The 25,144-nt window shown below is 41.8% G+C and overlaps 1 protein-coding gene across 1 annotated transcript in view; it reads left to right on the forward strand.

Moving 5' to 3' along the window:
• Window positions 1-4,673: 4,673 nt before the first annotated feature.
• The window catches only part of slc45a2 (solute carrier family 45 member 2), a 42,162-nt gene continuing 21,691 nt past the window's right edge, over window positions 4,674-25,144 (forward strand). Inside the window, exons 1-3 of the mRNA NM_001011335.1 lie at window positions 4,674-5,155; window positions 11,507-11,683; window positions 21,350-21,672. Of these exons, the coding sequence (NP_001011335.1) occupies window positions 4,711-5,155; window positions 11,507-11,683; window positions 21,350-21,672 (945 nt within the window). The 5' untranslated portion in view covers window positions 4,674-4,710. The remainder of the gene's footprint in view (window positions 5,156-11,506; window positions 11,684-21,349; window positions 21,673-25,144) is intronic.

The raw sequence follows: 25,144 nt of genomic DNA on the forward strand, positions 1-25,144 counted from the left end.
TAATTTCTTTTTAAAGCAAATTGGAGAGGCTTCAGCAGGGGGGTTTTGCCTTCCTCTGGATCAGGTTTTATATAGACATAAAAGTTTAAACTGGAAGGACGTGTGTCTTTTTTCAACCTAACTTACTATGATAGTGTGTATGGGCAGCTTTAGTGCTCACTTACCGAGCACTTGCGCCCCATGGTTTTCGGCTTTCTGCAGATAAAAATCCATCAATACAGAGCAGAAGGTGTGGCACCTAGGGGCTGCCCTGTCCACCACAATACAATGCTGAATAATGCAGAGAGATGCAGGTCTCTGCACTGTGTACTCAGGGTCAGACTGGGCCACTGGGACACTAGGAAAAATCCCGGTGGGCCCTGGCGGCCCAGACCCGAACCTTGCCGGCACTCCCTCTGCCAGACAGTTCCTCCCCTGACGCATTAAATTTACGTGCTCAGGGGAGGATGCCGCGTGAGGGACACTACGGGGGGTTAGGGGACGTGGCCGGCGGGGGCACCTGCAGGGCCCCTGGGGCAGGAGCACGAGTGGGCCCTGCACCCCCCAGTCCGACCCTGTCCATACTAGATAGCATTGAGGTGGTATTGGAGGTCTGAACATCTGAGTTTTGAATGGAGTGTATTTGCCCTAAGAAAAAAAAAAGTTAGATTCAAGAAATCACAAATAAATGGTTAAATAAGTAAGGATGCTGGATGTAAAAGATAACTAAGAATATTTGTAACACTGTTTAGTTATAACTATGTTGTTTGTTCCTTTTTTTATTTAATCATTTCAAAAGCAAACATAAAAAGTAATTGTTAATGGGTCGTCTGTTTTATAGCCCAGTGGCCCCTCTGATGCTGGGGCCCCACAGCTTATATTCTGCCCTTTGGGGTTGGGTTGCGTTTCAGTGTGGCAGCAGTGTGCATCCATAACGGATTGTGTAATTATCAGCTCATCCATAACAGATTGTGTAATTATCAGCTCATCCATAACAGAGTGCGTAATTATCAGCAGGAAAATTATGGATTAGCGTAAAAGATTATGTCTGCCAGCACTGGGATCAAAGGGCCCATTCAGTAACATTATCAACGCCTGATAGAACATTTGTATAAGGCATCAAGTTCCACTCACACACAGGGTTTTTGTACTCGTCACAATGAGTTGCAAATCTGTGAGCGTGCAACATGGTTACGTATGGAGTTCCTTCCTGGAGTCAGACTGGCCAGCACCCCCCATTCTGTCTTTAGGGTAAGCCTCATGTGCATGATCATTGGTACATATTTTGGAGGTCTTGTGATGCTCCTCTTGAAGTCAGAAGGAGGGGACAAAAGCTTCAAAAAAAGTAGAAAAATACTATTTAAAAAAATATATCATTTTTATATGGACAGCTATTCAGCCCAACTGCTACTATAGGCACCATCTCTCCCTACTATACCTGCTATCCCACAGCCCCAGTCCCTTCCCAGAGGCTATTATCCCCCCACTGCTACTATAGGCACCATCTCTCCCTACTATACCTGCTATCCCACAGCCACAGTCCCTTCCCAGAGGCTATTATCCCCCCACTGCTACTATAGGCACCATCTCTCCCTACTATACCTGCTATCCCACAGCCCCAGTCCCTTCCCAGAGGCTATTATCCCACTGCTACTATAGGCACCATCTCTCCCTACTATACCTGCTATCCCACAGCCACAGTCCCTTCCCAGAGGCTATTATCCCACTGCTACTATAGGCACCATCTCTCCCTACTATACCTGCTATCCCACAGCCACAGTCCCTTCCCAGAGGCTATTATCCCACTGCTACTATAGGCACTATCTCTCCCTACTATACCTGCTATCCCACAGCCCCAGTCCCTTCCCAGAGGCCATTATCCCCCACTGCTACTATAGGCACCATCTCTCCCTACTATACCTGCTATCCCACAGCCCCAGTCCCTTCCCAGAGGCTATTAATACCCCCACTGCTACTATAGGCACCATCTCTCCCAACTATACCTGCTATCCCACAGCCCCAGTCCCTTCCCAGGGGCTATTATCCCCCCACTGCTACTATAGGCACCATCTCTCTCTACTATACCTGCTATCCCACAGCCACAGTCCCTTCCCAGAGGCTATTATCCCCCCACTGCTACTATAGGCACCATCTCTCCCTACTATACCTGCTATCCCACAGCCCCAGTCCCTTCCCAGAGGCTATAATCCCACCACTGCTACTATAGGCACCATCTCTCCCTACTATACCTGCTATCCCACAGCCCCAGTCCCTTCCCAGGGGCTATTATCCCCCACTGCTACTATAGGCACCATCTCTCCCTACTATACCTGCTATCCCACAGCCCCAGTCCCTTCCCAGAGGCTATTATCCCACTGCTACTATAGGCACCATCTCTCCCTACTATACCTGCTATCCCACAGCCACAGTCCCTTCCCAGAGGCTATTATCCCACTGCTACTATAGGCACTATCTCTCCCTACTATACCTGCTATCCCACAGCCCCAGTCCCTTCCCAGAGGCCATTATCCCCCACTGCTACTATAGGCACCATCTCTCCCTACTATACCTGCTATCCCACAGCCCCAGTCCCTTCCCAGAGGCTATTAATACCCCCACTGCTACTATAGGCACCATCTCTCCCAACTATACCTGCTATCCCACAGCCCCAGTCCCTTTCCAGAGGCTATTATCCCCCCACTGCTACTATAGGCACCATCTCTCTCTACTATACCTGCTATCCCACAGCCACAGTCCCTTCCCAGAGGCTATTATCCCCCCACTGCTACTATAGGCACCATCTCTCCCTACTATACCTGCTATCCCACAGCCCCAGTCCCTTCCCAGAGGCTATAATCCCACCACTGCTACTATAGGCACCATCTCTCCCTACTATACCTGCTATCCCACAGCCCCAGTCCCTTCCCAGGGGCTATTATCCCCCCACTGCTACTATAGGCACCATCTCTCCCTACTATACCTGCTATCCCACAGCCCCAGTCCCTTCCCAGGGGCTATTATCCCCCCACTGCTTCTATAGGCACCATCTCTCCCTACTATACCTGCTATCCCACAGCCCCATTCCCTTCCCAGAGGCTATTATCCCCCCACTGCTACTATAGGCACCATCTCTCCCTACTATACCTGCTATCCCACAGCCCCAGTCCCTTCCCAGAGGCCATTATCCCCCACTGCTACTATAGGCACCATCTCTCCCTACTATACCTGCTATCCCACAGCCCCAGACCCTTCCCAGAGGCTATTATCCCCCCACTGCTACTATAGGCACCATCTCTCCCTACTATACCTGCTATCCCACAGCCCCAGTCCCTTCCCAGAGGCTATTATCCCCCCACTGCTACTATAGGCACCATCTCTCCCTACTATACCTGCTATCCCACAACCCCAGTCCCTTTCCAGAGGCTATTATCCCCCCACTGCTACTATAGGCACCATCTCTCCCTACTATACCTGCTATCCCACAGCCCCAGTCCCTTCCCAGAGGCTATTATCCCCCCACTGCAACTATAGGCACCATCTCTCCCTACTATACCTGCTATTCCACAGCCCCAGTCCCTTCCCAGAGGCTATTATCCCCCACTGCTACTATAGGCACCATCTCTCCCTACTATACCTGCTATTCCACAGCCCCAGTCCCTCCCCAGAGGCTATTATCCCACTGCTACTATAGGCACCATCTCTCCCTACTATACCTGCTATTCCACAGCCCCAGTCCCTTCCCAGAGGCTATTATCCCCCCACTGCTACTATAGGCACCATTTCTCCCTACTATACCTACTATCCCACAGCCTGTAATAGTTACGAACACCTGATTGAAGTCACACATGTATTTTTGTACTCATCACAACGAGTTGCAAATCTGTGAGCGTGCAACATGGTTACATGTTAAGCTTCATGTGCATGATCAAGGAGACTGCTATTTGTACATATTTTGGAGGTCTTGCGATGCTCCTCTTGAAAGTCAGAAGGAGGGGGAAAAAAAAGCTTTTTTCAAAAAAGTAGAAAAATACTTTCATTTTAAATGGACATATTTCCCATGGTGCTTATAGTAGAAGTGGGGCTGAAATATATTCATTTTCTAATGAATGAAGATGAGAATGCTGCTTGGATACTGAAGAAAGGATCAGAATGCATCAGATAACTCTATAGACTTGTATGTGCTGGTATGAATTTCTGCCATGTAGCTCAAATGAGTATAAGTGGAATCCCACTGATAGAATGAAATGAAACAGTGCCCCCCAGTGGCTACGTTAAAGAACACAGTGTCATGATGATTTTTTAGTTTTTCAAAACAATAACTTAACTAGTAAGTTAATGGGAGTTAATCAGAAAAGCCAAACAACATATTTACTTTTTTCTCAAATCTACAATTGGTCTTTTTAATGGCTTTTTAATATACAAACTTGAAAGCAATCGGTCACATGATGCCTTTAAATGTATTACGCTGATTGTGTTTTCATTTGGGTATCAGGGATTTGTGGAATCTAAGGAATGAAAAACTTTGTAAAAGGAGCTAAGTGGTTTCTGAAAGTTAAATCGGGGGCTCTCACATGATTTGTATCTCCCCCCCCCCAAACTCTAACTTGTGATCTGTCTCTAATGAAAGGATTGGTGTCTGGCTCCGTACAAAACCCTCTGTGCAAGTCTTACAGCTCCTTCTTCAAGTGGCAGAAGATCAAGCAGGAACTGCAGGGAGCTCCTCCAGCCAAAATGACTCTATCCAAAGAAGTGGAGTATCCTGCTCCACAGAAGCAGCTTTCCAGCACCGGTTTGTACCCCAGCACCAAAGACATGGAGTTCAGTGCTAGTTTGGAACAGATGAATGGGGAAGTTTTCCAGGCAGTGGAGCCTCCCAGGAGATCTACGGGCCGGCTGATTATGCACAGCATGGCTATGTTTGGAAGGGAATTTTGCTACGCTGTGGAGGCAGCCTTCGTAACCCCTGTTCTGCTCAGCGTGGGATTGCCCAGGAGTTTGTACAGTCTTGTCTGGCTCATCAGCCCCATCTTGGGATTCATTCTCCAGCCGGTCGTGGGATCTGCCAGTGATTACTGTCGGTCTCGATGGGGGAGAAGGAGGCCTTATATCTTATGTTTGGGGATCATTATGGTGCTGGGGATGACACTCTACCTCAATGGAGATACTGCAGTAACGGGTATGGAATATCTAAGGGTAGGGAGGGTATCAGTTTTACTTCTAAAACAATCACTTAACAACTAATCATTTTGTGTCTACTCCATGGATCGCCAAGTTTTGATTGGTTGCTATTGTTATCTACTCCAGAGCAAACATACTAATTCCACCCCCCAAACACACCAACTGCAGCTTCTTGTTTCCTATTCTAATTCAAAGCCAGATAATATCCCACCTTCCCATAAGGTAATAATAGGTGCAAAGTCTATATTAACTCCCCCTTTTTTTTTTTTTTTTTACTGAACTCTTATAATGAGCATGTGACTGTGGGCCATTCACACCGACTTACAGCGTTAAAACTGGACACAAATGAAGGCTAATTAGCAGCTAATTAAACTGCACGCTGCTTGGGTTTTGTGCAGTTTAATTGCTAATTAGTCATTTCAGACATTATGCATGAGTGGTTTTAAAGGCAACCGTAATCATCAGGCTGATTTCATATACAGGAATGAGACCTGTTATCCAGAATGCTTGGGACCTGGGGTTTTTCAGATAAGGGATCTTTCCATAATTTGGATCTTCATACCTTAAATCTACTAAAAAGTCATTTAAAGATTAAATAAACTCAATAGAACTGTTCTGCCCCCAATAAGGGGTAATTATATCTTAGTTGGGATCAAGTACAGGTACTGTTTTATTATTACAGAGAAAAGGGAATCATTTAACCATGAAATAAACCCAATAGGGCTGTTCTGCCCCCAATAAGGGGTAATTATATCTTAGTTGGGATCAAGTACAGGTACTGTTTTATTATTACAGAGAAAAGGGAATCATTTAACCATTAAATAAACCCAATAGGGCTGTTCTGCCCCAAATAAGGGGTCATTATATCTTAGTTGGGATCAAGTACAGGTACTGTTTTATTATTACAGAGAAAAGGGAATCATTTAACCATTAAATAAACCCAATAGGATTGTTCTGCCCCCAATAAGGGGTCATTATATCTTAGTTGGGATCAAGTACAGGTACTGTTTTATTATTACAGAGAAAAGGGAATCATTAAAACATGAAATAAACCCAATAGGGCTGTTCTGCCCCAATAAGGGGTAATTCTATCTCAGTTGGGATCAAGTACAAGGTACTGTTATTACAGAAAAAAGGGAATCATTTATAAAAATTAGAATTATTTGCTTATTATGGAGTCTATGGGTGATGGCCTTTCCGTATTTTGGAACTTTCTGGATAACGTGTGCAGAAATGCGAAGACTGGGATGCAGTGCGAGCCCTTAAAATATGTCAACATAGAGAAATGAATGCTGAACTTAAAAAAAACACCTTGCATTTCGTAGGAGTAAACAATACAAACCAACCAGGACTTGGCTTTCATTACTCTGAATGCAGTAGGCCAATCAGCATAAAGTGCACATTCGGCACAAGCTTCATAGCAACTAGAGGAGAGAGGTTGCTAGGATCTTGTTTACCTTAGCAACCAGGCAGTGGTTTGAATGCTACTCTCTAGTTTGGAATTTCAGCAGCTATCTGGTTGCTAGGGTCTTGTTTACCTTAGCAACCAGGCACTGGTTTGAATGAAATCAGAGACAGGAATATGAATGGAGTAAGATCTAAACAGAAAGATAATTACAAAAACTGCTCTTTGTTTAGCACCTCACTGCGCGCCTGTGGGTACAATCTTCATAGAGAACAGTGGGGTCAGTTAACTCCTGCATTAGGTCTAATGGAACACTCAAAAAGGGCCCCACATTAGCACCTTGCAGGGCATTAAAAAATGCATTTTATCCTGTATACCAACATTTCATAGGCACCAACCCACAACCCAGCATTATCCACAATTTCCGAATCAGCAGTGCCAGCTGAGCTGCCTGAACTGTCAGTTTAGCCAATCATGTAAACAAATCCAGCTAATTGGCTGCAATGATTCCCTGTAGATAAATAGAATCAGCTAGTATTTATTAGATGAACGTTTGAATTCCCGAGGGTCTGGTCTACAATTTGTAGTCCATGTGGTTTGCCTCATATAAAACAATGAAACCTACTTTATTTCCCTGGGCTGTATCTAATGGGCTGATCCATATGAAAAAGAGCTCACCCCACCTGTGAGACATAATGTATTTGCCCAATTCTTCCAGTTTAGGCCTCCTCCATGCATACATGCACAAGCAATGCTGTCACTTTGGGAACACTGACATGAAGGAGAAGTAAACCATTACTTTAATAGGGCCCTTGCACAACCCTTCCCTTCTTCAAATGTACCAAACAGATGCCCTAGTAAAGTCTGTTTTTCTTCACTTGCTGACCCTGGCACAGAATGCAAACCGCAAGCCAATCATTTCCTTGCTTCTAGTGCACGTGGTCCGGGGCAGCCAATAGTGGCAAAGACAAAAAATGAAGTGGCCAAACATGGTGACTGTACTGCTCTGACATTTTAGTTCAGGTGTGTAGGAAGCAGGGCCATTCTGGGGTGTGGTTGTGAAAGGGCCTGTGATTACAGCATGGACTTACTGCTCCTTTATAAGCCTATTTAACAAATACACCTTTTTTAATGTCATATATTACCTGGTCTATAGTTGGCTGAGCAAGCACAACAAAACCATATATATCTAAAAAAAAAAATAGCAAGAGAAATGAGTGAAAAGAAATTATTAAAGGGGTTGTTTACCTTTAAAAAGTAACTTTTAGCATACATACATAGTCCTAGATATTCTGAGACAATCTGTCATTGGTTTTCATTTTTTTTCCAGTTATTTAACTTTTTTGTTCAATTTCAGCAGCTATCTGGTTACTAGGGTCTTGTTTATCTTAGCAACCAGGCAGCGGTTTGAATGAGAGACTGGAATGTGAATAGGGGAAGAGACTAAATAGAATCAAGTAATAAAAATATTAGCGATAATAATAAAACTGTAAGCTGACAGAGCAATAGATTTCTTGGCTGCGGGAGTCAGTAATCCCCCATTTGAAAGCAGCAAATATGTAGAAAGAAAATAACTATACACAAGAAATAATGGAGATCGATTTCAAAGTTGCTAGGAATAGGCAGGTTTACCTTTAGTTGACATAGTAAAGGTCAACTTAATGGTAAACCACCCCTTTAAGCAGTACAATTTGGGTGTATGTTTATAGCTCAGTGGCAGTTCCCCTTTAAAGCACCTGACCCAGAACCCCGACACTTTTAGGAGCTCAATGTCACTGGACTTCTTGCCAGAACTGAGACTGTGCAGTTCCATTGTAACCACAGGCCCAGTCACTGCTCATTAAAGGCACGCTGAGCCCTCTCTGTACTTCGTTTGTTGCAAACAGGGGATGCTTCACAGATGATTGACTATAAATGACTAAAATTCTGTAGAAATATAAGTATGTGATTTATGAACATAGGTGCTACTCAAGTGTTGCTGCCCACAGCATGCCTGTGCTTTCATTTTCTAACGTGTAGTAGGCTCTTCAAATCTAATTGCTTATTGGTTTTTACTGGCAAGCATACATGTGCAATTTAGCACCTATGTTTGTAAATGAGCCCTTATTTGTCTTTTTTTCTGCTTAATTCCTTGATGCTAGGGTCTGTGAGCCTTTAGTTTACCATTTAGTTGTACAGTACAGGTATGGGATCCCTTATCCAGAAACCCGTTATCCAGAAAGTTCAGAATTATGGAAAGCCCATCTCCCATGGACTCAATTATAAGCAAATAATTCTATTTTTTAAATATGATTTCCTTTTTCTCTGTAATAATAAAACAGTACCTGTACTTGATCCCAACTAAGATATAATTACCCCTTATTGGGGGCAGAACAGCCCTATTGGGTTTATTTCATGGTTAAATGATTCCCTTTTCTCTGTAATAATAAAACAGTACCTGTACTTGATCCCAACTAAGATATAATTACCCCTTATTGGGGGCAGAACAGCCCTATTGGGTTTATTTCATGGTTAAATGATTCCCTTTTCTCTGTAATAATAAAACAGTACCTGTACTTGATCCCAACTAAGATATAATTACCCCTTATTGGGGGCAGAACAGCCCTATTGGGTTTATTTCATGGTTAAATGATTCCCTTTTCTCTGTAATAATAAAACAGTACCTGTACTTGGTCCCAACTAAGATATAATTACCCCTTATTGGGGGCAGAACAGCCCTATTGGGTTTATTTCATGGTTAAATGATTCCCTTTTCTCTGTAATAATAAAACAGTACCTGTACTTGATCCCAACTAAGATATAATTACCCCTTATTGGGGGCAGAACAATCCTATTGGGTTTATTTAATGGTTAAATGATTCCCTTTTCTCTGTAGTAATAAAACAGTACCTGTACTTGATCCCAACTAAGATATAATTACCCCTTATTGGGGCAGAACAGCCCTATTGGGTTTATTTAATGGTTAAATGATTCCCTTTTCTCTGTAATAATAAAACAATACCTGTACTTGATCCCAACTAAGATATAATTACCCCTTATTGGGGGCAGAACAATCCTATTGGGTTTATTTAATGGTTAAATGATTCCCTTTTCTCTGTAATAATAAAACAGTACCTGTACTTGATCCCAACTAAGATTTAATTACCCCTTATTGGGGGCAGAACAATCCTATTGGGTTTATTTAATGGTTAAATGATTCCCTTTTCTCTGTAATAATAAAACAGTACCTGTACTTGATCCCAACTAAGATATAATTACCCCTTATTGGGGGCAGAACAGCCCTATTGGGTTTATTTCATGGTTAAATGATTCCCTTTTCTCTGTAATAATAAAACAGTACCTGTACTTGATCCCAACTAAGATATAATTACCCCTTATTGGGGGCAGAACAATCCTATTGGGTTTATTTCATGTTTAAATTATTCCCTTTTCTCTGTAATAATAAAACAGTACCTGTACTTGATCCCAACTAAGATATAATTACCCCTTATTGGGGGCAGAACAATCCTATTGGGTTTATTCAATATTTAAATGATTTTTAGCAGACTTAAGGTATGGCGATCCAAATTACGGAAAGATCCTTTTTCCGTAGAACCTCAGGTCCCGGGCTTTCTGGATAATAGGTCCCATAACGGTATTTGTATTTTTCCACATTTTTCCGCTTCTTTTTTGCTCTCTACAGACTTTCAAACAACCATCCAAATCTATTATTTTATTTTTTTCATTTAAATACTGAGCGTAAGAAGCAACAGTAAGATAAAGTGGGCAGTCGTATACATGACTACTTCCCCTTTAAGCAAATACACGGGAACTTAACAATACTTGGTTATTCCTTTTATAGCCATTGGGTGCCCCCGGGCAAGTCAGGAGCCGGTCAGGCAAATCACAAGCCCATTGAGAATTTTCTAAATCATGTGACACTCGTGTGATGCAGAATCAGGTTTTGGAGTCCCAGGGGGACATTACTTTCAGTAAACCTATAATTAGAGTCCTTTTTTATGTTTAGATGTTTTTAGTAGCTTTTAGCCACAGTGCTCCAAATTAAAGAAAAACCCTTCATCTGGAAACCTGTGGGTCCCAAGCATTTTGGATAACAGATCCCATAGGTATTCAATCTTAGATTGAAAAGTGTATTTCAGGTATAGGACCTATTAGAGTCTTCCGTTTAAGAGATCATTCTGTAATTTGGATCTCTATACCTTAAGACTACTATAAAATCATGTAATCATTAAATAAAAATTGTTTTGCCTCCAATAAGGATTCATTATATCTTAGTTGGGATCAAGTACAGGTACTGTTTTATTATTACAGAGAAAAGGGAATCATTTAACCATTAAATAAACCCAATAGGGCTGTTCTGCCCCCAATAAGGGGTAATTATATCTTAGTTGGGATCAAGTACAGGTACTGTTTTATTATTACAGAGAAAAGGGAATCATTTAACCATGAAATAAACCCAATAGGGCTGTTCTGCCCCAATAAGGGGTAATTATACCTTAGTTGGGATCAAGTACAGGTACTGTTTTATTATTACAGAGAAAAGGGAATCATTTAACCATTAAATAAACCCAATAGGGCTGTTCTGCCCCCAATAAGGGGTAATTATATCTTAGTTGGGATCAAGTACAGGTACTGTTTTATTATTACAGAGAAAAGGGAATCATTTAACCATGAAATAAACCCAATAGGGCTGTTCTGCCCCCAATAAGGGGTAATTATATCTTAGTTGGGATCAAGTACAGGTACTGTTTTATTATTACAGAGAAAAGGGACACAAAAATGACAATTATTTGCTTATAATGGAGTATATTGGAGATGGCCTTTGTGTAATTCGGAGCTTTCTCTTCTTTTTTCAGATCTCATACATGTATTTATAAATGCCTCTCAGCACATAAAGTGTTAACTGCAGGGTTATTAACATTTTCTATGCCTGTTCTATTGCAGCCGTTCTCGGGACCAGCCCAGAAAAAACGACCTGGGCTATTGTGATTACTATGCTCGGAGTGGTCGCCTTTGATTTTGCGGCAGACTTTATCGATGGGCCGATCAAGGCTTATTTGTTTGATGTGTGTTCGCACCATGATAAGGAAAGGGGGCTTCATTATCACGCACTCTTCACTGGTAAGTGCTCCCCTCCTGCCTTCCAATTCCCCCCACACACACACTTCAGTGCTGGGCTCCTAATCATTTCATCTTCAGCCCTCATCATGTGCCTGAATCACAAGCCCCCGCTCCGCATAGCCGTGCCACTCATGACTGCAGGAAGGCCAGGGATATTTAGCACAAGGAATAACCACATGCTTTGAAGACTGGTTAAAGGGCTACACTTGATTGAACACACAGAAAGCTTTGATGTGTTTCATATTAAATAGGATATTTTCTTTTTCCCAAAGCTGCAATTTACTTCCAGTCTGTTCTAGCCCCTAGCTAGCGAGTGTCATAAAGTGGACACAGCCAATTCCTAAGAAAGTGTAATGGCCGTAGTTTGGGAGAAGGGATACAGCAAGGCAAGAGGCTGAGAGCATTATTGTTAGCACTGGGCTTGTGTTTTGGCTGGTAATAAGCAGATATAAAATATGTTGTGCTGTTAGCAATCTTTACCCTGTAAATGACATGCTCCTGTACATAGTGTGTGCATTGTGCAGCAATGGGCAGCCCTCCAGCTGTTGCCTGGGGCAGAAATACAGTCTGTTTTGGTCTTTCTGCAGTTAAGGGGAGCAATGGGGAGGATATAGATAAAGTACAGAAGGAAAAAACTAAATGTATATGACAGGAATATGCAAACTGCACCACTTAGCTGAATTGTAGCTGCCAGCATGTAAGGGGGTGCAAATGATGAATGAATGTTTGTGTTATTATTGCATATTTTTCTTCACCAATAGATTGCAGCAGAAACCATTCTCGATAGGATGTCATAGGTTCATCTAACCCAGGGGTGGGCAAACTTTTAGGCTCAGTGGCCACATTGACTTTTAAAATTTGACAGGCGGGCTGGGCCAGCTCTGTCTTCGCTCGTCAGTCCCCTAGGTTTTGCATCGCTGCGCTTACACGCAGTCTTGACGCCAAGTCTGATGAGACTTGCGGAGTCGGGATTTTCTGAAACACAGAAGACTGCGGTCTCTGTTAAGAAAAGCAAGACACACCAATCCTTGGTGGGCCGGATTAAAAAGACCAACGGGCGGGACGTGGCCCGCGAGCTGTAGTTTGCCCACCCCTGATCTAACCAGTAGATGTAGTTGAAAAATAAGTTAGGTGTCTTAACTCCAGTCACTTGGGGCACTAAAGCAACAGGGTATAAAAGGGCAACTACATCCAGATTCAGGGTCTTTATAATAGGGAACAGCCATGGGCTGAAAAAAGGAGAAGAAGACCAGACAGTATGGAGTAGAAGCAGGCTGTAATAGGTAGAGCATATTTGGGACAAAAATGATTCTCTGAGCAGTGGAAACTGTGAGTAGACAGTAGCCTGGCATAGCAGGAATAGTAAGGAAGGAAGGCGACATTTGTAAAAGAAAAGGCAAGATCAATAGCAAGATCAGTTTAGTACGTGGAGATTTAAACTTGAAATGCATTTTATTTTACCTCAGGGGACTGATAAAATGAATGTGCTTAAGCATTTGTTTTCCTCAGTATATACAATAGAGGAGCCAGCATTACTGGTGTTATGGAAAGAGATACCGGCAGTCATTTGGGGCAGAAGAAGTTTATTTTATCATGGCTTCCGTAAGATTCTGAGCAAGACAAACACATATTATACCTATGCTCTGCAGAAGGCAGTATAGGGAGTAGCTGTCGGAGTACAGCAAGCCTTGGGAACTAAAGGGGAGTTTCAGGGGTTTGTGCTTGCAGCTGGGCTCTACAACAGCAAAACAATAACACAGTAGCTGATAAGAACCGCTGTGGAGATGTATTATTATTATTAACATTTATTTATAAAGCGCCAACATATCCCGCAGCGCTGTACAATAAGTGGGTTTCATACATTGGACATACAGAGTAACATATAAAGCAATCGGTAACCGATACAAGAGGTAAAGAGAGCCCTGCCCAAAAAAGCTTACAATCTACAAATATTCAGGAATACAGGCTGATCAGTAAAGGGGTACAGGTTAACCCTTGCTGTACAGATTCACCCATAACACTCTGTAGTAGTCTGTAGTAGTATAGCTGGCTGTGCTAAAAAAAAAAAATCATCAGATACAGAATGTGGCACTTAAATATTCAACAAAGTCAACAAGAACAAGGCCCCAGGGCTTGATGGAACAGATCAAGTAATAGGAGCTTTTCTCAGATTCCCATTCATCTGGTATTGCAACAATGGATAATAGTGCTTGTAAAGGTGCCCATAAACAGGTCGATTTCAGCTCCCTTTATTGGTCCTTTAGACCGACTCGGCAACTTATCTGTCTGTGTATGGGCACCACAGTCGGGGCTAGCCAACTGATTTCTGGCCAGATCTTGATCGGGCAGGTTTGATTTATTTCAACCGCATTGGCTTATTAATGCGGTACCTGATCCAATGGGCACCATTTAATTCAATTGAATTAGCCTGAAATTGCTGACCTGTAGGTGGGCATATCAGGAGAAGATCTGCTCGCTTGCCGACTTCGCCAAACAAGTGGATCTTACAGTGTATGGCCGCCTTTTTTCTAATACAAATGGATTATGACCTGGTAATTATGGCACAGTGATTATAACAGTTGTCCAGGGAAAGGTATTTGAAAGGCTTGTTAAGAGACCCCTTTTAAGATGATATGTTGGAAGATGGTATTATAAGTAGTAATTAGCATGGTTTGATGAGAACAGGTAATGTCAGTATTTTATGATGGTGTAAATAGGAACTTGGACAGTGGGGTTGTAGAAAGTGGGGTCTTCTTGGGCTTTGATGAATCTTTTGATGCAGTGCCCCATATATGTTTACTTTTTAAACTGATTTATGAACATATGTGCTACATGGCACAAGTGCGGCCGCTACTCGCAATAAATCAGCAGTTGGTTTGGAAAAGTGGAGCCCTATCAGCAATCTGGAATTTAATAAAAAAAAAGCCCATGAAAACAACAGTATATTACATATACATAAATGACACCAGACCTGTAAAGGAAAATGGCATTCCTTCAGTAAAATGTCTGAATTACTTATGACATAGTGTCAAAAAAGTGGCATTTCTATATGTAATACTGATCTAATTTGGCTGTAGTTGTACTCATATGTTTGGCACGTTCCTTAGATGCAGCTAATATTGGCTTTCCCTGCCCTCCGGCACAGAGTGTATTCATATAGACAGCTATATTATGTTTATTGGAACTCCGTACATACAAGCAATAATTTCCTGTACGAGCGTTTAGCTGACTTCATTATATCGGCTGCATCTAATCTGCTCTTATAAAGAGATTGCCGGAATATTTGATGCTTTTCGGATATTTCCAGAGGCGCACATACTCGCTGGCTGATTATAGACCAGGAGTTTAACACAAATAATCAGCTTGTAAATTACTACATGTACCTCTTAATTGATCTAGTGGGCCTCTCGCTACTTTACCTAGTTTTCCTGTATTTTTTTTTTTTATTAAATGAGGCCTAAATAATGGTGCTGCAGGATTAACGTTGCACAGTGCATCCCTTTTATACATACTGATTATTCTAGCCTTGGCTGCCTATGGCAGGGAGCTTAAATGGAAGTTGAATTATATAAGCCATTCTGTTATATTATGATTATTCCCTAGTTCTACCCCCTTCCCTGGTTGACTTACCCCAATTAGGGAGGTTTGTAAAATGGTCCACTTTTACTTTTTGTAAAAAAAAAGTCTACTTTTTGGCCTGTGTGCATGTCTGTTCTTTTATTCAATAGACTTTGGACATTTTTTGCTTCTCTGCATTTCTGAATATAGAAGTTTTCTAGAAAAGGTGTCAGTGTCTCAGACAACTTCCCATTGGGAAACAGTGATTCTGCACTTGTATCATGGGCAATACACATGTTTAGCATAAGCACAAAACTGCTGTCTAATAAATATTAGATACAAAATTAAATTAATATGTATCGTAATATTTTAGTGTATGCAGCACAGGCAAGTGGAATGCACAGGCTTAGATGTTGCTGAACCCTAAAGGGCTGCATTTTGGATATTTTTGAGTGTGGATTATTAAAGGTCCCTGTCTCAGGGCAATTTCTTACCTTTCCACTGCAGAATGATATGAAGGCTCATATAATCTGAAATGGAGCAAAACTGAGCAAACACTGCTGTGATTCACAAAATGACTTGTGCCCATAAGTGTCCCTAGTTAGCTGTGCCTATGTAACGGTTCTGATGACTTTCACTAGGTTGCACCTTCAAGAAAGGCTTAAATGGAGTAACTTTCAGTATTCCCTTACTTTGAGTTCCAAGCTTTGGTCAGAGACCCCTTGTCTCTAAATTGAGTACAAATATAAAAAAATATTGGTAGATCCAAAGCACCCAAATTGACACTCCATTCAACTGCACTGTAATTGCATGAAACTCCTCTGCAAGCCCAAGTGCCATTACCATCTGACACTCACTTGCAGAGGATTGGTGCCACTTTTTTTGTTGCTTCTTAAAAACATAGTCCTCAAAGTGCCCAGTAATACCCTTACTCACCCTGAAAACTGCAGAATGAGCCAGTAATGCATACAGGTCTCGACTGGGATCAGGGATTCAAAATAGACCCTGGCATTCCAACTACACAGAGGCCCAAACAGCCCCCCACCAGCCCAATAAATAGTGACTGTCTATGGCAGGGATCCCCAACCTTTTATACTTGTGAGCTACATTTAAATGGAAAAAGTGTTGGAGAGCAACGCAAGTATGAAAAAGGTTCCCAGAGGTGCCAGTGAGAGTTATAATTGGCTACTTAATAGCCCCCATGTGGACTGGAAGCCTACAAGAGGCCCTGTTTGGCATTATACTTGGTTTTTATGCTACCAAAAATTACCAGAAAGTCAAAAATGATCACTTGCTATAAGGCCACTGGGAGCAACACCCAAGGGGTTGGGGAGCAACATGTTGGCCCCGAGCCACTGGTTGGGGATCACTGGTCTATGGCATCTTACAGCAGCCCCTCTGGCATTTGCTAGAACCCACAGATCCGGGCAAAAGTGCATATATAGAATCTTTAAAGAAATAAAGCAAATGGAACATAAATTTAGATCCAATGTTTACCATTTCCATTAGGGAAACAAACAGGGAAAACAGAAAATTAAGGTAATGCCAGTATCCCAGCACTTCCAATATTGTTAGCAAAAATGTACTATATCTTGATATTCTCATTATTCTTGTCAATATTTTCTTCTAACAAAATCTAAATCTGTATTTAGTCGTTATCTACTTTACCTCCTGGACTAATCTGACCAATTTCATCAGGGATTAAATCAAGAGTTTATATATAATCTATATGTGTATATATTTTGTTCTCAAGGCTGATTTATTCTGCTTTTCTGCTGAACACTTTAAAATGTATCTATTTTGTGTAATACACTGTTTTCTTAATCTCATCTTCTTATACTGCACTCATCGTAATTCATAGGCCTAACAAATCGAGCATACATTAAGCTTGTCATTTATAATTTTATTGTAATGTTTCAGTGACTTCAGGCAAGGTTACCAATTAGGCATGGCTCAGGCACTGCTTGATTCATATTCAGATTATGTGGTCTATAGTGTCCATGGGCAGAAGAACGTTTTGATTTGTTATGAATGAAAAAAAATGCATCTCATTTATTATTATCAAATATGTATGAAGTGCCTGCATGTTTGGGAATGTTCTACAGAGAGGATAAAGCATATAAATGAAAGGAGATTCAGTAGGCACAGGCAACCGGTGGCCCATATGGTGGCATGCTGGTTGACTAAGCCTGGTTTAGCAACCTACAAGAAGCATAGTAATGCAAGTGTTAGTACAAATTGGACAGACTTTGTAACATCTGGATATGTTGCACTTGAATGAGTTGCAGATTACAGCTATTGGTTGCTCATGTTTTTTTCTTCTTGAAATGGTGATGGATTGAGGATTGAGTCCATCATTTTTTCATTCAGTCGATTATAAATTACCAAACCATAAGTGCTAAAGATGTTGTATAATATGTAGGCAGTGAAGGACACATGTGTGACCTCCTCAGGTAGCAATATATATAGGGGCTTATTTATTATATTGTGTGAGCCAACATCAACGATGATCTTGCCCATAGCAACCAATCAGATCAGAGCTTCTTTTCCCTAACTGATTGCTTGCTATTGGGAACATCACTGGAGGTGTTGGCTTACAAACAATAAATACGCCCCATACAGTAGACCTGCAGTACAAATGACACAAAGGTAATTCTTGTGCGTCTTCACAATGACCCACTGAAATGGATATTATGGATAAAAGTAAGAACAAGGGAAACATTGTTCTGATCGTGTACGACAGAGGACCTTGAAAATAGCTGTTAAAATCTAAAGCCATTCAAAGGAAAAACATCAAAGAACCCCTCACACCTTGTCTTAAGGTCCCCATACACGGGCTGATTCTAGCTGCCGATATCAGTCCCTTAGACCGATTCGGCAGCTAATCGGCCCATGTATGGGCGCTACCGACGGGCCTGTCCGACCGATATCTGGCCTGAAATCGGGCAGATCTCGATCGGGCAGGTTAGAAAATCTAGTCGGATCGGGGACCGCATCGGCTCGTTGATACGGTCCCCGGACCGACTTTTCCTATGCCCGTTGTTATAATTATCCTGGATTCTCCCGATATCGCCCACCGTAGGTTGAAAAACAATACACAGAGCAACTGCACCTAAGCGTTCTTAGCTGTATGTGAGCTATGCCTACTTTTGTGCAAGGCAGCATTGTGCTTAACGCCTGCTCTGGGTACAAGTTCTGTACAACATGGATATATACATGGCCCACACATAGCTAAGCACATGTAATTTTGGTGCTGTTGCTGCACAGGAACCGTGTGTGGGCTAAGAATTATCGCCCCGATAACTTTCTTACCATGGGGATCGATCGTTTAGTCCATAGGACAAGAAAATTTCGGTCGCATAACGATAAAATCTGCCCATGTATTGTGTATCTGGCAATATCCTTGGGGGACCTACAATGGAAGTCACTTTCATATGATTGGTGTCTGCCAACTATTTCATGTTCAAAACGTCCTCCCATTTGTATTTTTAGGGCTTTATCCTACAATTTCAGGCTGAATGTTAAGTTTAGATCATTGCATTTAAATGTACAACCAATATACAAACATTCATCGGAAGAAGATTAAAATCTGAACGTGCCAGCTTTATATATATACTAAATAAGCTTTTCAGCCTCTACTCCCAGCTTCTCCTAATCAACTAATCTAGCAGAAGGATATGTATAAGATCCACTGCTGGGTTTGGTATGACAGGTATTTAAGTTAAAGGGCTTCAGGGATCATATGATCATGGTCAGAAGGTTGCAGCCTTTGATCACACGGATAGCAGAACTATTAATTGTTAAAAGAATTCCCTTGCTGTGTTTGTATCACCAAGATAAAAGGCACCCTTATCCACAAAGGAAAGGCTTCAATGAAACAGCAAGACCTATGTCAGCCCTGACAAGATTATTCACTTTGTAGTAACACAATGAGTTTTTGATCCTATGCTCTAAACCCCCCAATTTATTCCACTGCATCCAAGTGAAATGGCACTGATAGATGTTAAGTAAAGAGGTAGAGCTTGCCCTCAAAAATTCATGAACCGGGCAGAAACTAAAATGAGTGTACTTAGCCATCAGTGACTTCTCTTTATTACTTCTAAAGGTGCAACATGCTGGGTATGGTGATGTTACAGGCCATCCGACTTTTCATTAGGGTTCCGCTTAAAATGTCATAGACATGGACCTGGTGAAGGGCTAAACAGCCTGAAATGACATTGCTACCCAGCATGCTGCACATTTTATTGAGCCGTACTAAAGAGAAAGCACTTATAATAAGGTAAGTACACTCATTTTTTATTTTCTGCTTGGTTTATGTCTTTTATAATCTTAAAGGGGCATGGCCGTGCCAGGACAGAGAAATAAATTAGCTTTGATATTTGATGTGTAGATTTTACCCTTTTTATTCAAAATGCAGGGTTGTGCCAATCGTTTTTTCTCACCCCTATGCCCTTACCTCCTTCCTCCCCTCATCTCTGTCCAGTCTGCCCTCCTCTGTGTGACTTCTCCAAAATCCCTGCCCTTGTCCTCTCCTTGTAGCACCATCATGCACTCTTTCCTTCTTTCCTCAGCTTCCCCGACTATCTCCCTCTCCTCCCTGCAGCTTCCCTTACTCTCCCCTTGTCCTATTCTGTTCATTGCATTGAATACTATTGCTAATATAAATCAAAAAGCACCAAAGGGCTTAAGGTTGTTCAGAAAATGTAAACCTTATTGACACCAGGAGTCCTCTTAGAAAATATTATGGTTATTATATAGCTTATATACAGTATTTATATTTTGTTGCCATATTTTATGACTCTTTTAATTATATATTTCAGTCAGTCATATCAGCTAGCACGATTTATGCTGCACAATTTTGCACTTTTGTTCTTGGAATTAGTAAATGGTTCCTATTGAGTTAAATAGTAAAAATGTGATGCAGGGCAATAAATATTGAGCAACAATTTACTGGCAAAAGTGAAAAAAAAACTCTTCAAGTCTCATCTGGTAAGCATAGAAGAAGAAGAAAAGATGGGTCCTCGTAAATGTAGCTACAGGCAGTTAAACAGAGACAACAAACTGCAAGATATCAAATATTTTTTCCTCAAGTGAAGCAGCTGAGATCAAGACATGAAGATTGTGTTTAGATTCCATTCAAGTACATTCCATGAAGCAGAGACTGCATGTTCCTTTGATGGAGTTCTCAAAATAAAGAAGGGCAGTGAACCTACGTACTTCATATGTACTTCTTCGTTTCTTACTTTTGGAAGGTCACCTTTTGCTGTTAGCCTCTGTGCAGAATCATTTTTACTATTTATCCAATTAGTGGTTATCTACAGATATAGCTAGAATTATCCCAGATACATTAACATATCCCAGAAAGCCACAGTTAATTTATATTCTAAACCTGGGTGGACAATTTCAACCAATATTGTTATATCATAGATATTGGTTGGTTCATTGAACTGACATCTTTAAACATTGCAGCTGCTATGCCACCCAATACATGGTGCTTTGGCAGATAAAGCTATGAAGGCAAGTTATATGCTGTTCAGGTTCTTTCTCTTGGCCCAAATGAACAGAAAGTTATATAGTAAATAATACTGTGTATAATCCCTTTGGTGACTGGCCAGATACTGAAGAGTATTGGCCAGTGTATGCTCACCTCAACTGTTAATGGTCGGGTAGCTATAAGAGATAAGTAGTCCAACCATTATCTTAACAGACACCTGTGAATATCTATTATTAGGCTAATGATGAAGAAGTCTTAATTCTTAGGTGGCTCAAGATGACCTGAACTCTGAGATATCATATGACCCAAAGTCAGGGCAGCTTGGTTGATAAAAGACTGATGTGGCATTAATATCTCTGCATCTTTCCATAGGTTTTTGGGAACAAATGCCAATAGGATATGGTCTAACAAAAAGCTCACCATTGCACACTTTGCCATACTTGCTCACTTATATATGCACATATGCAAAAATACTGGTAACACACTTTATTATACGACAAGCAATAGGCAAAAGTGACTCACCATTCCGATATCATGAAATGTTTTGGTTTTTTACTTGTCTTCCTTTAAAGAAGGTCTTCTAAATTCTAACCCATAACTTTTGTGCCCTGCAGGTCTCGGAGGAGCTCTGGGGTATCTGACTGGTGCTATGGACTGGGGTTCAACTTTCCTTGGAAGGATAATGGGATCTGAATTCCAGGTCATGTTCTTCTTTGCCTCTTCAGTCTTCCTCATTTTCCTTGCGGTGCATTTGTGCAGTATTCCTGAAATCCCCCTCGAAGATGAGAAACAAGAAACACAGATGCTGCTGAAACATGACCATCTCGGTGCTTATGGGTCAATCGATAAAGCTCAAAATGGAATTTTAAAAAACAGGAAGACCTCAAGATCATTATCTCAGGTGGAAGAAAATAACCCAAATGACCGAGAAGAGCAGGTAGTAGTCTATTTTTTTCTTATGGTTCACTGCAATCTTCTATAAGGCAATTAAGAGAACTCAATGATTGGGCACTAGGGAGGAACAGAGGGGCAAGCCCTTCAAATCATCAGATATTGACTGTACTGCCAAAATAAGGGCCTGATATATTATCACTCGGCCATTTTTACCAAGCAGTAATATTCCAGCGTGTAAAAATAATTGATTCAGTTATCTTTCCCTGCATGCAATTTGAGTTGGAGTGTGTGGATTTGTATGGCTGACTAGCAGGAGAGTTTTGGTATATCGCAAAGTAGGTCAGTGCGGAGAATCCTTATGGATCTATATAAAATCTATCCCTCAATGTATAGTTATTGCTCATGTATTTGATCACTGGCTAGAGGCTAACAGTGGACATCAGTGATCAGCTTTTCTTGAGCCACTAACTCTGGTGTTTGGGTTGTGTTGCTGCAGTTGGGGAGAGGGGAATGGAACCCAGTAAGGGGGGACCCCTGGCTCAGATCAGTAGCACTTTAATAGGAATTCACAAAGCAGAAGTTCATTACTGGAGCATTGTAATCTACAGCAGCCAATCAGCAATTACCTCTTATTGGGCAATAGCATTAAGACTAGTTTAAGACTAAAGCTGGCCATACACGGACCGAAAATATCATACGAAACCTCGTTTCATATGTTATTCGATGCGTGTATGGCAAGTCGACGAGGCGACCGATATCGCAGGAGGCTGCTGATGTCGGTCGACTCGCTGATCGGGCGGGTTAGAAGACTTTGATTGGGCGCCATTGCAGGTGCCCAAGCAAAATCTATGTTCAGGGCTGCATCAGCAGAAGGAGGTGGAAATCCTATTGTTTCTACCTCCATATCTGACCGTTCAGCCCTGAACAGCTGGTGTGTGGCCAGCTTAAGGTTTAATTAATCAGTGTTTCATTTCCTCAGGACCTCTGTAAAATGACCTGGATCCCTCACATTGGATCAGGGAATACACATAACCTATATCCCTAATCAGTATTATGGTACCTACGCTACAGGCCAGTCTTGCCCAAGAGGCGAACAACCTCCAGCTATCAATCCTTGTTGGAGCACAGGCTGCTCTTGCTAACTAATTCTGTCTGCCTCACTTTCCTAGAAAGTGCTATTACAGAAACTATACTTTCTTGACTAAACCTCATTCATGGGGTCCCTGTTTTCAAGTACCAGGCTCCCAGCAGACATCCACCCTGTTCTGCGGCTGGAAGCCAAAGAGGAAGGACAAAGCCCCCCCATCACCATACTCCTCGGACAATGTATACAAATGCAAATGAACTAACGTTGATACAGGCCCTTCTGTCTAGTAACTAAGACTGTAGGTATTTAAAGCCATATGGGCTGTTAACCCCCTACAAAAACACATCATGACTTGCTGTAAAGCCTTTAGAAAACACTTAAATATGAAATACCAGGCAAGTACATACGCATTTGATCTTCTTTCAAAAATTGCCTGGTTTCTAGAACAGACAAATAATGCTAATAAAGGCAATAGAGGATCTTACTTATAAATAGTCTGGCTAAATTGGGATTATTTACACTGAAAAAGACACTTAATAGGTTTATACATATATATATACATACTGTAAGAGGAACATAAATAATTTCCCTATCTCTCACCACTATACTATTTCACTTGTACAGCCATTCTTTCAGAAGTCTAGGTAGCCCTCTGCTCTTCTAGTGATGGTTGATGGTAGTGTACTACCGTATATACTCGAGTATAAGCCGATCCAAATATAAGCCGAGGTACCAAATTTTACCTAAGAAAATTGGAAAAACTGTTGACTCGAGTATAAGCCTAGGGAGGGAAATGCAGCAGCTACTTCTAAGTTTCAATAATCAAAATAAATACCAATAAAATGACATTTATTGAGGCATCAGTGGGGTATAAGATTTTAAATATTTATTTCAAAGAAAAACAGTAAACTAGCTCTGTAAGTGGAGAAGAGAGTCAACAAAAACAATATGGTATCAACAATGATACCTTAAGAGTTCTACCCCCTTAGCTCAATCAGCAACCAAGCTAAAAAACAAGTTAAAATCTTTCAAAACTATATATAGTTTATATAGAATATAAAGTGCAATGTCTAGTGCAGAATGGGACAGGTGAGGATGGTAGATGAAGATGAATTTGGGAGCAGGCCACTGGAGGGTCTGGTTGCGGGTGGCCTAATTTACACACAAAGGACAGAGGGTGCTAGTCTGGAGGGACCCATGGCACCCGACTCGAGTATAAGCCGAGGGCGACTTTCAGCACATTTTGGGTACTGAAAAACTAGGCTTTTACTTGAGTATGTGCAGTAATTTGTCTTCTGCCTCCATAAATAAGACAGTGCTTAATAAGTACAGTAGGTTGTAATGCCTTCCGGGGTTCATCAAGTGGACATCTGCATTAATAGATATCACCAACATGTAAACATAGTTATTATAAATGTGATATAATGCCTGGAAGCTTTTATTAAACTGGCCCAGTGTATGAAGTGCTAACATCATGTAACACAACCTTTTCTAAAGAGGAATCTTGCTGGAGGCTTGGCAAACAATTCGCTAATTTTATGGATTTCAACTTGCATGTAATTCAATGAATAAATTAAAAAGAAGCTTTAAGGTCGAAGTCTGTATGGGTAAATAAGTCTTAGGTATCGAACAGTGAACAGTATTCTAATAGGCAGTCTTGTACATGACTGCTTTATGGACAGAAAAAGCATTACTAATCTTGCAAGACTACCTAATATGGGTTGAAAACAAGACAATAGTCCATCAAGTTCAACCCCTTCCAAATGATCCCCAGTGTATAGACACACACACACATATACACACCTATATATACACACACCTAAACTATACTAATGATCTTGGGATCACAATAACTTTGGATATTCTGATCAAGAACTCATCCAGGCCCCTCTTATAGGCATTAACAGAATCTGCCATTACCCCATCACTAGGAAGGGCATTCCCCAACCTCACTGCCCTCACCGTGAGACCCCCTACCCAACATCCCCCAGCAGGGCATTCCCCAACCCCCTCACTGCCCTCACCGTGAGGAGCCACCTACCCAACATCCCCCAGCGGGGCATTCCCCAACCCCCTCACTGCCCTCACCGTGAGGAACCCCCTACCCAACATCCCCCAGCAGGGCATTCCCCAACCCCCTCACTGCCCTCACCGTGAGGAACCCCCTACCCAACATCCCCCAGAAGGGCATTCCCCAACCTCACTGCCCTCACCGTGAGGAACCCCCTACCCAACATCCCCCGGCAGGGCATTCCCCAACCTCACTGCCCTCACCGTGAGGAACCCCTTACCCAACATCCCCCGGCAGGGCATTCCCCAACCTCACTGCCCTCACCGTGAGGAACCCCCTACCCAACATCCCCCGGCAGGGCATTCCCCAACCTCACTGCCCTCACCGTGAGGAACCCCTTACCCAACATCCCCCGGC

The sequence above is a fragment of the Xenopus tropicalis genome, chromosome 1, assembly GCF_000004195.4.
Source record: "Xenopus tropicalis strain Nigerian chromosome 1, UCB_Xtro_10.0, whole genome shotgun sequence".
In the NCBI taxonomy this organism is placed as follows: Eukaryota; Metazoa; Chordata; class Amphibia; order Anura; family Pipidae; genus Xenopus; species Xenopus tropicalis.